General features: G+C 36.9%; 2 protein-coding genes across 13 annotated transcripts in view; both read left to right on the forward strand.

The window, feature by feature from the left end:
- The first annotated feature begins 57 nt into the window (after positions 1-57).
- Positions 58-5,100, forward strand: LOC145073069 (beta-glucosidase 11-like). 4 transcript variants are annotated; one of them, XM_079019621.1, is made up of 14 exons: positions 60-308; positions 377-440; positions 1,266-1,321; positions 1,519-1,594; positions 1,683-1,757; positions 1,947-2,034; positions 2,119-2,380; positions 2,508-2,623; positions 2,691-2,911; positions 3,028-3,062; positions 3,136-3,223; positions 3,304-3,394; positions 3,513-3,659; positions 4,454-5,100. In XM_079019621.1, exons 1-14 carry the CDS (start codon positions 117-119, stop codon positions 4,476-4,478), a joined length of 1,536 nt encoding a protein of 511 aa, XP_078875747.1. In that variant the 5' UTR covers positions 60-116; the 3' UTR covers positions 4,479-5,100. The 4 variants fall into 4 exon arrangements, 3 of the variants coding, with proteins under 3 accessions (XP_078875747.1, XP_078875745.1, XP_078875746.1); XR_013691228.1 differs by lacking the exon at positions 4,454-5,100 and having other exon boundaries at positions 58-308; positions 3,155-3,223; positions 3,513-3,734; XM_079019619.1 differs by lacking the exon at positions 4,454-5,100 and having other exon boundaries at positions 61-308; positions 3,513-4,013.
- Positions 5,101-5,291: 191 nt separating this feature from the next.
- Positions 5,292-15,449, forward strand: part of LOC145073067 (beta-glucosidase 11-like) — a 45,026-nt gene continuing 34,868 nt past the window's right edge. For 6 of the 9 annotated variants that reach the window (XM_079019616.1, XM_079019615.1, XM_079019613.1 and 3 more), the window contains exons 1-13: positions 5,292-5,597; positions 5,685-5,748; positions 7,931-7,986; positions 8,090-8,165; positions 8,262-8,333; positions 8,480-8,567; positions 8,684-8,942; positions 9,186-9,301; positions 9,369-9,589; positions 10,055-10,092; positions 10,197-10,284; positions 10,962-11,052; positions 11,148-11,349. In XM_079019616.1, the coding sequence (XP_078875742.1) occupies positions 5,439-5,597; positions 5,685-5,748; positions 7,931-7,986; positions 8,090-8,165; positions 8,262-8,333; positions 8,480-8,567; positions 8,684-8,942; positions 9,186-9,301; positions 9,369-9,589; positions 10,055-10,092; positions 10,197-10,284; positions 10,962-11,052; positions 11,148-11,349 (1,530 nt within the window). In that variant the 5' untranslated portion in view covers positions 5,292-5,438. Of the gene's footprint in view, positions 5,598-5,684; positions 5,749-5,907; positions 5,993-7,930; positions 7,987-8,089; positions 8,166-8,261; positions 8,334-8,479; positions 8,568-8,683; positions 8,943-9,185; positions 9,302-9,368; positions 9,590-10,054; positions 10,093-10,196; positions 10,285-10,961; positions 11,053-11,147; positions 11,350-15,449 lie in introns of those variants that run through there. The other 3 variants (XR_013691226.1, XR_013691225.1, XM_079019618.1) reach the window with 2 other exon arrangements.

Here is a 15,449-nt window from a genome sequence, read left to right on the forward strand (position 1 = left end):
AAAAATACAAACAATATTTCCTTTCCTAATCTGAACGAATAATTTTAAGGAAAATACAAAAAGGTCTTTCTCCCTTCCCTCCCTTTCTAGAACACTGTTTGACTGATCGTCCTTGTATGTGCGAGAATAGTCGATTCATAGCAGAAGCCATGTCGATTTCTGTCCATCTTATTGTTCTTTCTCTTCTTCTGGTGATCGGAAGCTATGATGATGATGTACAGTTCTTCGTATACGGCGTGGTTGATGAATATCGAAGAGATGATTTTCCGGCTGAATTCGTTTTTGGTTCCGGCACTTCCGCTTATCAGGTATGTGCTCTTAATTTCTTCGTTGAAGTGTCTGTAGAGCCGAATTGGAGCTAACTATGTGTGATAAGGTTGAAGGAGCAGTGCTGGAAGATGGTAGGAGTTTCAGCATTTGGGACACCTTCGCTCATTCAGGTAATATAAGAAGGAATTTAGCTCGGATAACGCATGATTTTCGATCGATACCAAAATTGAGTTGAATGGTTTTGTGTTTTCCTCCATCTTATTCTGTGAACCGACTGAATTTTGGGGTTGTTTGGATGTCACTTTTCAAAATGGTTACTGTACATAAAAACTAGAATACGATAATCATCTTATCGAAGCAGTCTCGCAACTTAGGGATTTTCTTTAAATCTGATTATATTGTCCCCCCAAACCATATAAAATCAGGACCAGTCCAAACAGTCCCTTATATGTGCTTTGTGTTTGACAAAGAATTTGTCCGCTCAATACTGCTGCTCTCGAGTTACACTATGTAATTTCTTATGTAATATCATAAAGGGTTCCCCTGGTTATTCATTTATATAATATCAAATGCCTTGCTTACTTGCAAAAATGAATGCATGATTCAGTCTAAAGCATTTAATGAATTAGCTAGTTTCTATGACAAGAGACATCGATTTTGTTTGATCTGCCTTGATATTTATAATCCTGATAGTTGGTTTTGATGGAAGTGACATCAACAATGGCTGGTTTGGGAAATTCAAGGCTTTACCATCTTGGATATGTTTCTGAACCAAGTGTCCTGTATTTAGGTTGTCTCACATTAAAATCTTTATGTTGAGTGCACTTAGGATGCCATTGCTGGTGTGCAGTTTTACCCAAATGCAAGATAATATGTTGTTAGGGAGTTGAAGGTTTCTTGAAAATTCATTTCAGAGCGTACGCTTTCCATGTGATAATTCAATGTTTGCTAAGGAGGGTGTTATTTTTATATTTTATTTGACTCCAAAATCTCAGGCTACTACAATGGAGCAAATGGAGACGTAGCATGTGATGGGTACCATAAATACAAGGTAACCATACATGATACATACCACAATCCACAACTCATCTTTTTAATTAGCATAAGGCTTCAATTAAGAAGCGTTTATTACAACATGTTCAAGCAGATGCTGTCTTCATACATAATGTTTTACATTAGTAGCAAGAATAGTTTAATACTATGAATTTGAGTTCGATTAGGTAGTCACCCTGCATGTGGATGTTGCAGGAAGACATTCAACTTATGGTAGACACAGGTTTGGAAGCATATAGATTTTCCATCTCTTGGTCCAGACTCATCCCAAGTATGTATATATGTTGTCTACTCAATAGTATAATGATAAACACTTGAGTGCTTGTAGCCTTGCTTATAATGCATAGTCTTATTTTAAGCAGATGGAAGAGGATCCGTGAATGCAAAGGGCTTACAGTTCTACAACGATTTCATCAACAGGCTCATCGCCCATGGTTAAATATAACTGAGTTATTTGGTCACCTGTTGTTTGTGTTTATTAAAATGTCAGTGCTTTGGCATCAAGAAATACAAGTTGAATCATATCTAACTAACTAAACAATGCCTAAAAAGGTTGATTTACTCGTTCTTCACCCAATAAGATGTGACCTCTGATTTTTGGTAATGCTGATTATATTATGCAGGAATACAGCCACATGTCACATTACATCATACGGATCTACCACAGATACTTGAAGACGAATATGGAGGATGGCTTAGTAGAAAATCAGTGTAGGTTAATTTCTAACAAAAACTAAAACTAAAACTAGTGCTGCATGTGTTGCTAAGGTTCATGATATTTGTAAATGCATGCAGGAAAGACTTTGTGGCATATGCTGATGTTTGCTTCAGAGAATTTGGTGATAGGGTTTTGCACTGGACTAGTTTTAATGAAGCCAATGTGTTTGCTTTAGGTGGTTATGATATGGGGTTTTCACCTCCTGGACGTTGTTCTTCCCCATTTGGGTTTTTCATTAATTGCAGCAGAGGTGACTCCACCTCTGAGCCATACCTTGCAGCTCACCATTTGCTTCTTGCACATGCATCAGCTGTCAGACTATACCGGGAAAAATACAAGGTAATTAAAACTCTGATTTTTCCGATTGAAGCTTTCTGCTCATCTTCAATGGAACTTGATTGAAGATCCTAACATTAACTTTCTAATATATATATGTATGTATGTATGGGTGATGATGATGATGCAGGCCATACAGCATGGTTTTGTTGGAATAAATGTGTTGTCGTATTGGTTTGAACCTTATACAAACACAACGGAAGATGTGGAAGCTACACAAAGAGCTAATGACTTCTATTTGGGCTGGTGAGTGATGAGAAAATCCCTACTAGTATTTGAATCGAAGTAATTTCCGTTTGATTTTTGTTTTCAGGTTTTTGAATCCTTTGGTGAATGGGGACTACCCAGAAATAGTGAAGAAGAATGCAGGCAACCGAATTCCAACTTTTACCAAACTTGAATCAGAGAGAATCAAGGGTTCGTTTGATTTCTTTGGCATAAACCATTATAACAATTTCTATGTTAAGGACAACCCTAGCAGTCTTGAAACCAACATCAGGGATGTTAACGGAGACATGGCAGCAACCCTTATATGTACGTATATATTCACTTACCCCCCGATAAATATGAATATAAAATAGATAATACTGACATGAATATGAATATGATGATGTGGTTTTTTTTTTTTTTTTTTTAAATTTTATTTTCAGTTTCAGACGGTGTAAGTGAACCCCTGCCAACTCAGGTTTGAATGCTTAAAACATCTGTTTTGCTTATTATCCATCCTCCTCTAGTGGTGATTTTTTTTTTAATCTCAGTTCCCGGTGACTCCATCAGGTCTCCAGAACCTCCTTAACTATCTCAAGGAAGAATATGGAAATCCTCCAATCTACATCCATGAAAATGGTATAATAATGTATATATATATCCAGAAATCAAACAATATGACTGTATGATATCAACATATTAATCATGTTTTGTGACAGGCCAAGTACAAGCACGTAATGGGACATTGATGGACACTGCAAGGGTAGAATACTTGCATGCATATATTGGTGCTTTGTTGGATGCAGTAAGGTAGGTTAGGGCTAGCCACACAATCTTCTTTTAAGATACATATACATAATGATGAATTCCCATTTGTTATGAGTGATTCTTTTTCTCGTGTATGATATGACATGGCACATGGGAACAGGAATGGATCAAACACAAGGGGATATTTTGCTTGGTCCTTGTTGGATCTGTTTGAGTTGTTGGGTGGGTATGACATTGGATATGGTCTGTATTATGTTGACCTTGATGACAAGGAGTTGACACGATATCCCAAGCTCTCTGCACATTGGTACGCCAATTTCTTGAAAGGAAACAACATAATCCCAAACTTGAACCTAATAAAACACTCTTTTGTTTCTTCACATTAGCTTTTTCAGTCTGTTATGTGTGTACTGTCCACTCTTCATCTTCACAAACAATTACTTATAAATTAGTATAACTTATAAGTAACGTTTTATCTTTGATACAACATTTTTCAAAAGATGCATTGCTACCTACATCATGTCTAGTGCTTGAGTCCTTCTTCCTAAAATTAGCTAGTACAAGGAAGCGGATATATGCTTAGTTGTTTCAATCTTGAAACTGATCTTATACGTCTGTGATTCAAAATCTTGGATATGTTACCTAATCTCTCTATTATATATTTTGCCACTAGCTTTCCATTCTTTATTTAATTTGCTAGTTTCTTGGTTGTCATGTTCACCAATTACCAATCGTTTATTTTTTGTTCAACAAATCTTGACCTTTTTGAGGTTTGTATGCCTCATTGCGGAGGTTTATCTTTTGAAACAATTATGGAATGTTTATATATATATATATATATATATATATATATATATATATATATATATATATATATATATATATATATATATATATATATTGATGGCCTATTTGATGTTTTTTATTTTGTTTGAAAAATTGGTTGTCTTCTCTTTTCAAACAAAAGTTCTCTTGTTGGTATTGTTGGTGTTATTTTTTTTTTCTGAATGTAGGATTTGGAATTCTTTATTCAATAGTAAATTTTAATGGCCTTTTCTGAATGTTATTTTTTTTTTTATTTTTATTTTTTTTCGATTGTAGGATTTTTCTATCATCTTGTTTGTAAAATTTCATCATACTCCATTCAGTAGTTGGTTTGTTTGTTGTAGAATATTATGATTTTATTCAGTATACAAGTTTTGGTTCAGGTTATGTATTATTGTTATATATTTCATGTTTGCTAATAAAGTTAAGATAATTGTTTGATTTTTGGTCGTTTTGCTTATATTTCATATAATTGGGCTTTTGTAATATGTATTAAAAGAAAAATAGGTTGGAGATGTCTCCTAGAGTTATAAAATCTGGGTTTTTAACAAATTGTAAGTCTGTTTATAGCTTTGGCCTTTGTGGTTTGTTTTTTATATGAGTGTTCACAGTGGGTTTGCATTTTCAAAGCTTATAAATACTATGGTTTAAAGGATTTCATGACTTCAAGTCATGGTTATCCAAAAATAGTCCCAAAAAAAAAATCCATTACAAAAGAAGCTATATTAACCAGTTCAAGATTACAAGATCAAAACATAAGCTTTACATTTTCCATCTATCTACTTCCAAAAAGCACTTCAGACATAAGTCTTTATACCATTTTTTTTTAACAAAATAATAATATCTTCATTTCATAATTAAATAGTTTTGTAAATTTTATTACGTTTTGTAACGTTGTTTATTTGTTATTTATTCTATTTATTTAAGATTTTATTGTATGACATACCTTTAATGGTAAGGAAAATAAAGAATTTCTTTTATTAATGATTATAATTATAATTAGACAAAAAAGGAATTTTTTTTTTGCTTATAATCTGACAAAATAGGAAAAAAAAAGATACTATACCTAATTGTTTGGTGTAGTGGGTGATCCTGTGTGAGTGGTGAGTGTGTGCTTTGATTTTTCATATGAGACCCATTTTTTTTTTTCTTTTTCATCTCCTAGACTCCTACCATACCATAGTACAATGTATCTCCAAAATAAATCTCGATCGCAGTGTTAGCTAAGATTATCGATTCATCACTTGCGGTGGTAGAAACCATGTCGAATCATGTCTATCTTCATGTTGTTTCTATTCTTTTGGTGGTGGTCGGAAACTATAATTATGTCAGAGTTTTCGTCTATGGTGTGGTTGATGAATACGGAAGAGATGATTTTCCCGCTGAATTCGTTTTTGGTTCCGGAACTTCTGCTTATCAGGTATTTGCTTGCTCGTAATTCATATCTTCGTCTGAAGTCTGGAAAGTTGATTTGGAGGTAACTTTAACTGTGTCTGTGTGTGATAAGGTTGAAGGAGCAGTGCTGGAAGATGGAAGAAGTTTCAGCATTTGGGACACCTTCGCCCACTCAGGTACGTAATACAAGTAGAAATTTCAGTGGCCATTCACCTGACTCGTTGGATTTTGGGGTCAGTGTCAAAACTGAAAATTTTGGGTGTTTCGATGTAAGTTTTCATTGTGAATTTTCAAACTAGAATAAGATAATGATCCGATTAAAGTTAGGTCGTTAGCTCCTGTTACAACTCAGCACCTGATATGGATCAGTTTTTCAAGCTCCAAAATTCTTTAAACCAGAATTTGATTCTTCCTTTGGAGGTGAGTTCCAAACACAATATATATATATATATATATATATATATATATATATATATATATATATATATATATATATATATATATATATATTTTTATCGACGCTCTAGTTTATTCGAGAGTTATTGGTAAATTTTGCTATAAAAGTATTGAGTTTGTTACCATTCGGTATTAAAAGTTTAAATTTGATTATTAAAATGCAATAATAATTTGATTATTAAAATTCATCTTTCAAACTGTGCAAGGCTTTCAAAGCCTTAAGTGGGTCCACATGTATACACACAATTATTATTGCATTTTAATAATCAAATTACAAAATCATTGAAAAGGTTAAATGCCTACTATTTCTTGATTGTTCTATATTATAATATTTACTTCTATGTTAAATTAAACGTAGTCTTCCACGGATAGTATTGCAGTGATATGGATAGTTATTGCAAAAGCTTATGTGACAAATTTGAAAGACGAATAGTCTTCCACGGATTAGGATGACCTTAGCCATTGAAACAAACCATAGCATGTTATGGGTCTACGTGGCATGCTCAATAGGCTAATTTTAACTACACCCGTTCATGTGGTGCTGATAAGGAATTCACATAATTTTTTCTAAAAAAAACGTTTTATTATTATTATTATTATTAATAATTTGAATTGAGAAATGAACAATGGATTTCTGGGTTTAAGATTTTGGCAACAACATTTTTATATAGGTTTTGTCCTTATAGTTTTTGGGTTTCATATTTTGACCACATAACAATTTTGTATATTTGCAGATTTTGTCCCTAAAATTTTTAAGTTTAAAACATTGGCCACGAGGCATTTGTATGTTGGCAGATTTAGTCCCTATGTAAAAAATAAATTACAAAAATTATCCCCGTAATTTATAGAAAATGTCCATTTGCAGTTTTTTTTTCATTAACGGTCCATATGTTTAAAATTTTTGTATGTTGGCAGGTTTGGCCCTGTGTAGAAAATAAATTACAAAAACTGTCCCTGTAATTTACAAAAAATGTCCCTATGTTGTTTTTTTTACAGAAACGCTACATGTGCTTAAAAAATTACAAAATTGGTCCCTATCTGGTAACTAGTAACTGAATGTGGACATTTTGTCAGAAATCAAAATCACAAAAGTCCTTGGACTATAACTGTAATGTATCCGAAAAAAAAGAATACACCATGACTAGGGTTTGGTTTATTAAGATAGTTTAGGAGATGGCATGCAGCATGAAAATGAGGAATTCTTGGCTTAGACATAAATTGGGACAACCTTTGAACAACAAAAGAAATGTCTAGCCTAGTAATCTTTAAGTATAGCATTCGTCCAACAAGTCTTTGATACTGATATGTATCACTAAACTCTTCTCCATTATATGTACTTAATGAAGAATATGGATCCGTAGGAGTGGCTGTTGACTTTGCAGCTAGAAGACCAACATCTTCGATTAGTTGTAAGTCATAAGTCCCTTCCATAGGAGTCCCAAGTTCAAATCCTAGGAGCTACTGATCAGGGGTTAGCATATATAAATTTATCACTCACCTTTAGATATTTAGGGTCTTACCGCTTTACGCTCCTATATATTGATTAGCGAGAAGGATATCGATTCATGGGAAATTATCACAATAACAATGATCTATTTCACATATCTTGTACCTATTACTCTAAATAAAATCTCTTGAACTTCAAGTACCATTGCCATGGTACTAGCTTTAATCCATACAGACTTTTATCTAAAATACCATAAAGGCCGAGCCCAAAAGTCATTATAGTGACGATCATGTCCATTTAGCAATCATCAAACTCCACAACTCAAAATTTAGGTTGGGTATCACATTGTTGATGTTGTTAGGGAGTTGAAGATCAGAAATCTATTTCAAAGTGTACACTTTATATGGGGTTATGAAGGACTAATTTTGGATATGATTCTTGCTCCAAAATTTCAGGTTTCTATAGCGGTGCAGATGGAGACATAGCATGTGATGGGTATCATAAATACAAGGTACACACCCTAGCTAGGATTTCAATCAAGAACAGTTGAATACAACATGTTTAAGTGCAACTTTAATAGTTTCCTAGAGTCTGACTGCATGTGGATGTTGCAGGAAGACATTCAACTTATGGCAGACACAGGTTTGGAAGCATATAGATTTTCCATCTCTTGGTCCAGACTCGTCCCAAGTATGTATATATGTTGTCTACTCAATAGTATAATGATAAAAACTTCAGTGTAACTCCACTTGTAGTCTTTATTATTCATGGTCTTAATTTTTGTAGATGGAAGAGGATCTGTCAATGTAAAGGGCTTACAATTCTACAACGATTTCATCAATAGGCTTATCACCCATGGTTAGATACATATATTACTACCGCATATATAATACAAGTTAAATAGCTAACTAACCAAACAATGTGTAAAAATTAAGGTTGATAATTAATTTGTTCTTCGCCCAACAAAATGTAATCTCTAATTTTCGACAATTCTGATTATGCAGGAATACAGCCACATGTTACATTACATCATGATGATCTACCACAGATACTTGAAGATGAATATGGAGGATGGATTAGTAGAAAATCAGTGTACATTTCTTTCTAGCTAAAACTGTGGTTCCATAACCCCCTATGAATATGATGTTTATGGAACTAGTTCTCCTTGTAGGATATGATTTAACATGCTTTACCATTTGTAAATGCAGGAAAGACTACGTTGCGTATGCTGATGTTTGCTTCAGAGAATTTGGTGATAGGGTTTTGCATTGGACTACCATTAATGAAGCCAATGTGTATGCTTTAGGTGGTTATGATGTGGGTTTCTTACCTCCTGGACGTTGTTCTTCCCCATTTGGTTACATTAACTGTAGCAGAGGCGACTCTACTACTGAGCCATACCTTGCAGCTCACCATATGCTTCTGGCACATGCATCAACTGTGAAATTGTACCGTGAAAAATACAAGGTTATTTAAAATTCTGGTCTTTCCATGATTTGATGCATTCAATATACCATCCATCCATCCATATGTTCTTACCTTTGTCTTCAAGAAACATTCACGACAATGACACTATCTTTCTTGATGGAAGATCCTAACATCAACTTTCTTTGTTGAAGAACTCTCTCTCTCTCTCTCTCTATTATATATCTTCCTTTGTCGAAAAAAGAAAGAAAGAAACATTCACTAATATGGGTGATGATGATGCAGGCCATGCAACATGGTTTTGTTGGATTAAATGTCTTTGCGTATTGGTTTGAACCTTATACAAACACAACGGAAGATGTCAAAGCTACACAAAGAGCCCATGACTTCTATTTGGGCTGGTGAGTTATCATAAAATCCCTACTAGTATTGGAATCAAAGTAATTTCAATTTGATTTTTGTGTTCAGGTTTTTGAATCCTTTGGTGAATGGGGACTACCCAGAAATAGTGAAGAAGAATGCAGGCAACCGAATTCCAACTTTTACCGAACTTGAATCAGAGAGAATTAAGGGTTCATTTGATTTCATTGGCATAAATCACTACAGCACGCTATATGTAAAGGACAACCCAAGTAGTCTTGAAACGGATACCAGGGATGTTCTTGGAGACATGGCAGCAACCCTTATATGTATGTATGTCCACCAAGTAAACAACCTATACCTTTGATGCTATATATATATATATATATATATATATATATATATATATATATATATATATATATATATATATATATATATATATATATATATATATATAGTTAGTTAGTTAGTTAGTTAGTTGGATCTACTTCTCTTAAGCCGAAAATTCATTTAACTTTTATGTTTTTCTCCCGTTTGGTGTATATTACCATGCATCTAGCCCAACGTTATCCAGTGTTGCCCTCCTTCCTTGAGGTTGAGGGTTCAAGTCCTGTTGTGGACATAAGTGTATTTAAGGAGTAGTTTGAAAATAGGTTAGGTTTGTCGTTTCAAAAAAAATGAATTTCGTCTTAGAAGCAATAAAATCGGCACTTAAACAAGCAATCACTACTCAATCGTTAGACAAAACTAACACCGACATGATGTGTGCATTTCTTGACTTTGGATTGTAGATGGCGGAGATGATGGAAATGGATCCCTTCCAACTCAGGTTTGAATATATGTCGTTTGTTGTTACACTTTTCGTATTTTTGCTTTCATTTATCCTACTTTAGTACTTAATTTCTTAATTTCTTTTTATATTTTTAATCTCAGTTCCTGGTGAATCCAATGGGTCTCGAAAAGCTTCTTAACTATTTAAAGGAAGAATATGAGAATCCTCCTATCTATATCCATGAAAATGGTATATAAATCAAACCAATTACTTATAAAATTTTCGTATTATCTATTGAAATAAGCAAAAGAACTTGATGCACATGTATATACTAGTACCTTTTTTGTAGTGTAGAAAAACCATAAAGATTTGTTTTTCTAGTGCATCACCCAGATGTTTTTGTTACTTATCCATTGTTGAGGTGGCCTTAAGTCTTTGCAGCTTTGAAAGGGTTCAAATGAGACTTACTATTCTTGTGAAACATGGGGATGCATTTCTGTCCATACATTTTGGGAAAAAATGTCAAAATATTTCAAAAACAATAAATGACATTAATTTCCGTCATTTTTAACATCTAAACAACATATAAAAAATATATAACAAAAAATCATCATTCTAGTGAAATATTCTAGCAGAATATTATTCATAAAAATATAATGTGTAATATTCTATCAAAATATTACAAATGTGCAAAATTTTAAAATCTTAATAATATTTTTATAGAATATTTCACTAGAACGGTAATAGTTTTGTTTATTATATATTTTTTAATGTTAAAAGTAACAAAATTAATACTATATATATATATATATATATATATATATATATATATATATATATATATATATATATATATATATATCTTTGTGCCACCATGCAACATCCTAAATATGGTTGTATGATATTGACAAATAATTTTTCGGCAGGCCAAGAACAACCACGTAATGGAACATTGACGGACACCCCAAGGGTAGAGTACTTGCATGCGTATATTGGTGCTTTATTGGATGCAGTAAGGTATGCCTCTACTCGGCTTTATGAAGAGAAAGTTGGACCTGTCCATCTTTTCAGAGCTTAACATATGGTTATTTTTGTCCATGACATGGTAACAGGAATGGATCAAACATGATGGGATATTTTGTTTGGTCCTTCTTCGATCTCTTTGAGCTGTTGGATGGCTATAATTCTGGTTTTGGTCTATATTATGTTGATTTGGATGACAAAGAATTGACTCGGTATCCTAAGCTTTCTGCTCATTGGTATGCCAATTTTTTGAAAGGAAAGAACATGAGTGACATAATTCTAAACTTGAAGGTAAAGGACTCTTTCTCTGCTTCACATTAATTATCTTTTGCCTTTGGGGATGTTGTAACATGATCATTATTAGCCATGTACTTATAATCGTTACCAAGTTGACGATACTTGGTTACATTTTTGCAATTTAAATAACATGCATTGTGTTTTGCGTATATGAACAAATTTTGGTTTATTTCCTAGTGTAAAATTTCTAGTATTGTCAGCTTCGATATATAGGAGAAGGAAAGTGTAACATCCCTCGCTAGAGACTATTTGAAAACACAGTTAAGGAAAGCGTAACACCCCTTGCGAAGTTGTTAACAATAAAATATCACAACATGGTTCAAGCTCACCACACATTCTATGGCCTTGTTAAAATCCAAGCTGATCCTTAACCCTAATTCAGGGTCTTCAATCTAAACATGTACCAAAATACGTTAGGGAATTGATTTGTCTAGTGAGTCACCTGAAGTTGATTCATTTAGAGTAGAGGATGACGATCCAAGAAAGGAAAGAAACCCTAATTTTTAGGGGCGACTCGGCGAGTCCAAGGAGGAACTCGGCGAGTCCGAGCGGGATCCGGGTCGAGGAGTAAGTGACCGACTCGGCGAGTCGGCCAAGGTGACTCGGCGAGTCTGGTCTGTCCGTGGAAATCCCTAAATTCGAGACTTGGAGCCTATATAAACGTCTTAATCTTCTTCCTAGGGTTCCTTACTGCCTCTTTAGCCCTGGATACCAAACCCTAGCCGTCATATCCTTTGATTGAGCCATTTGTTGCCTTGGAAGGTGCATTAAAGCTTGGAGAAGGAAGAAGGAACTTGGAGGAGCAAGAAGGGACTATAGATCTGGGATTGTGAGTTCATTCTGAGCATTTGGAGGTAATAAACTAGTTCCTGGACCCTTTTTGCACCTAGATCTATATGTGGTTGTTGAGGCTTTTTAGCCATAATGTTATTATTTTGAGTTAGAAGCCAGATCTGAGGTTGCTACTTCAGATCTAAGCATATTATGGTCTTGAGAAGCCTAAAGTAGCAGCCCTTGAGTTGATTATGGAGCCTCCTTGCCTTAAACCCTAGTTTATGGTGTATTTTGCTTAGATCTCCTTCTCTACACGTAAAGTTTGCAACTTTACGTGAGGAATAGGCTTGGGAAGGGTAGATCTACAGATTTGAGTCCCTGCATGACTCAAAAGTCCTCTGCATGTATGAAGGACCGGATGGACTCGGCGAGTCCTTTGAGTGAACTCGACGAGTAGCTTGAAGATGAGGAGGAACTCGACGAGTGGGATGAACAGCTCGTCGAGTCGGATGAAGTTGGGCATGAACTCGGCGAGTTGGATGAAGATTGCCTTGTACTCGGCGAGTCTGTTCTTGGACTCGGCGAGTCAGGTCGCGAAACCCCAAAACCTTCGAGTTTAGACTCGAATCAGTGAGTCGATTAGAGACTCGGTGAGTTGGACAGGTCAGGACTCGGAAATCGGTAGACTCGGCGAGTCATGGACTGACTCGGCGAGTAGAGTCGCGAGTGGAAGGACTCTGGACTTATGAACTCGGCGAGTCAGTAGGGTGACTCGACGAGTAGGGTTGACCTGGAAGGTTGACTTTGACCAGGACTTTGACTTTGACCTGAGTTGACTTGGTTGCCTTTCGGGGGTCAGTTAGACTCAGTGTTGCCTTGACATTGGTAGCTCAGGGAGCGAGTGGAGCAGGGGTTCAGAGAGTTGTCGGTCAACAGCCAGAGGATTATCAGCAGAGTTCAGCAGTGCGAGGTGAGTCTCCTCACTGTTTGTATGGGTCTAAGGCACCAATGCCGGCCCATTTAGAATATGCATGAAAGACCAGGGGGTGGCTCCTGGAACACTGTATGTTATTATGGATGATAGGAAGACCCGGGGGTTAGCCCTAGGCAATATGCATGAAAGGCCAGGGGGCGGCTCCTGGCACACTGTATGTTATTATGGATGATAGGAAGACCCAGGGGTTAGCCCTAGGCAATATGCATGAAAGACCAGGGGGCGGCTCCTGGCACACTGTATGTTATTATGGATGATAGGAAGACCCGGGGGTTAGCCCTAGGCAATATGTATGAAAGACCAGGGGGCGGCTCCTGGCACACAGTATGTTATTATGGATGATAGGAAGACCCGGGGGTTAGCCCTAGGCAATATGCATGAAAGACCAGGGGGTGGCTCCTGGCACACAGTATGTTATTATGGATGACAGGAAGACCCGGGGATTAGCCCTAGGCAATATGTATGAAAGACCAGGAGGTGGCTCCAGGCGCATTGTATGCTATTATATATATGAAAGACCAGGAGGTGGCTTCTGGCACACTGTATGCTGTTTAGCTAAGTAGATCAGTATGTACGGTTGTCTTTGTGATACTTGCATAAAAGACCAGGAGGTGGCCCTTGGTTTGAGGGATTCGGACATGCTCTCGGGTGTGTCTAAACTCAAACTGAGGAATTGGTATGGAAGTTTTCAAAATGAAAAGACAGTTTTGTAAAAAGAGAGTTTTGGGAAAGAAGACAGTTTTAGAAAGGCAAAAATAATTCAGAAAGGAAAGAACTTTGAAAAGAGAAAAAGGGTGTGGTGCATGCAATCAACCGAGCTCAAGTAAGTACCCCAAAATACCCATACAAGTTTATGTTATGATTATCAGTTTATAGAACAGTATGCTAGATTAGGACTAAGGATTTAGGAATGATGCCTTATGTGCCTATTATATGTGTTTTGAGCTGCATGATAGTGCTGATTAGACAGTAGTAGGATAGCCTGTTTAGGTTATGCCTGAGTTTATGAGTTTGTGTTGCATGCTAGTTCAGATTCTTTCTATTTGGATATGATTGCTTGAGTATGTTGTGGTTAGATTTTCCCCTTGTCCGAATGCTGCCTTCTTTGTGCATTGTGGAATTTTGAGTGATGGGAGTTAGCCATTAGGTGGATACGTCACGTCACATGTGATAAGGGTTGAATAATCTCAGGGTGCTGGATTTGGCCCTATTGCTCAACTCTTGTTTGAGTCCAACCGTTGTAGGGATGAGTCTTTTATTTGAAGGATTATCTGAGCCTCGTCACATGTGATGGTATCCAGGTAATGGCTAATTGGCATCACAAGGAGACCTTCAGCAGCTGCGGATTGGTTTGAGTTGAGTTAGAGGTTTCCCTAGGGTAAGCCTAGGATGAGATAGTGCTGGGAGAAGTGGTAATGGATAAGGGACCTGGTGGAGTCGAAGCAATTCCTGAGGAAAGTACGGATAGATGTGGAAGGTAGTATAGGCCCGTACTACTAAAAGCAGAGGATCCGTACTCGATTCGGGAAGGGCCGAGACAAGACCGGGAACCTGGTAGTGTGTGTGTTTGATCTTGCAGCAGTGACCCGTATTCTGATAGTGGTTGCATTATATTTTCAGCATGGTGACGTTGCGAGAGAGACCAGTGGGCGGGTCAGGATCCGGTTCAGGATTAGGTTCGGGCGCGGGATCCGAACCAGTTGATGATGGGTTGCGCGAGTTCATCGCATCTGAGATTACGAGAGGCATCCTTGAGGCGACCCCGGTCATTTTCGGGTCGATCAAGGAGGGGATCATTGAGCTGATGGAGGATCGCGTCCGAGCTTTCAGGAGTGATTTGGCGTCTGGCCAGGCAAGTACGCGCACGCTGTCCTTCAAGGACTTCAGAGGGTGTGGTGCGCCGGATTTTCACGGGGTGAAAAACCCCATTGCTGCCAGGAGATGGATCGCAGACATTGAGTCTGCACAGTTGGCGAGCTTCTGCCCGGATGGGTCGAAGGTCCGCTTTGCGGAGGCATGTTTGAGAGACAGAGCTAGAGATTGGTGGGAGTCAATTGGAGACTCATTGGGAGCCTCGGTCGTCGAGGATATGACCTGGTCAGACTTCGTGACCAGGTTTAGGGCGGAGTTTGCGCCGGAAGTGGAGCTTCAGCAGCTGGCTAGAGAATTCCTAGACATGAGACAGACGACAGAGTCGGTGACGGAGATTACCGCCAAGTTTTGGGAGAGGGCCCTATTAGTTCCTCAGTATGCAGGGGATGATGAGATGCAGAGGACCCGCTATCATGACATGTTGAGAGCGGAGATTCGGGAGCATGTCAGCTTC

Source organism: Lactuca serriola, chromosome 9 (assembly GCF_051521515.1).
Source record: "Lactuca serriola cultivar US96UC23 chromosome 9, Lser_US96UC23_V15, whole genome shotgun sequence".
Taxonomy (NCBI): domain Eukaryota; kingdom Viridiplantae; phylum Streptophyta; class Magnoliopsida; order Asterales; family Asteraceae; genus Lactuca; species Lactuca serriola.

What these genes read in the sequence shown, in the direction of transcription:
- LOC145073069 (XM_079019619.1), top strand. Translation starts at nt 117, where the DNA reads ATGTGCGAGAATAGTCGATTCATAGCAGAAGCCATGTCGATTTCTGTC. An exon ending in CAACAGGCTCATCGCCCATG is followed by an intron (nt 1,758 to 1,946) that starts GTTAAATATAAC and finishes TATATTATGCAG; the next exon opens with GAATACAGCCACATGTCACA. An exon ending in CATGGCAGCAACCCTTATAT is followed by an intron (nt 2,912 to 3,027) that starts GTACGTATATAT and finishes TTTTATTTTCAG; the next exon opens with TTTCAGACGGTGTAAGTGAA.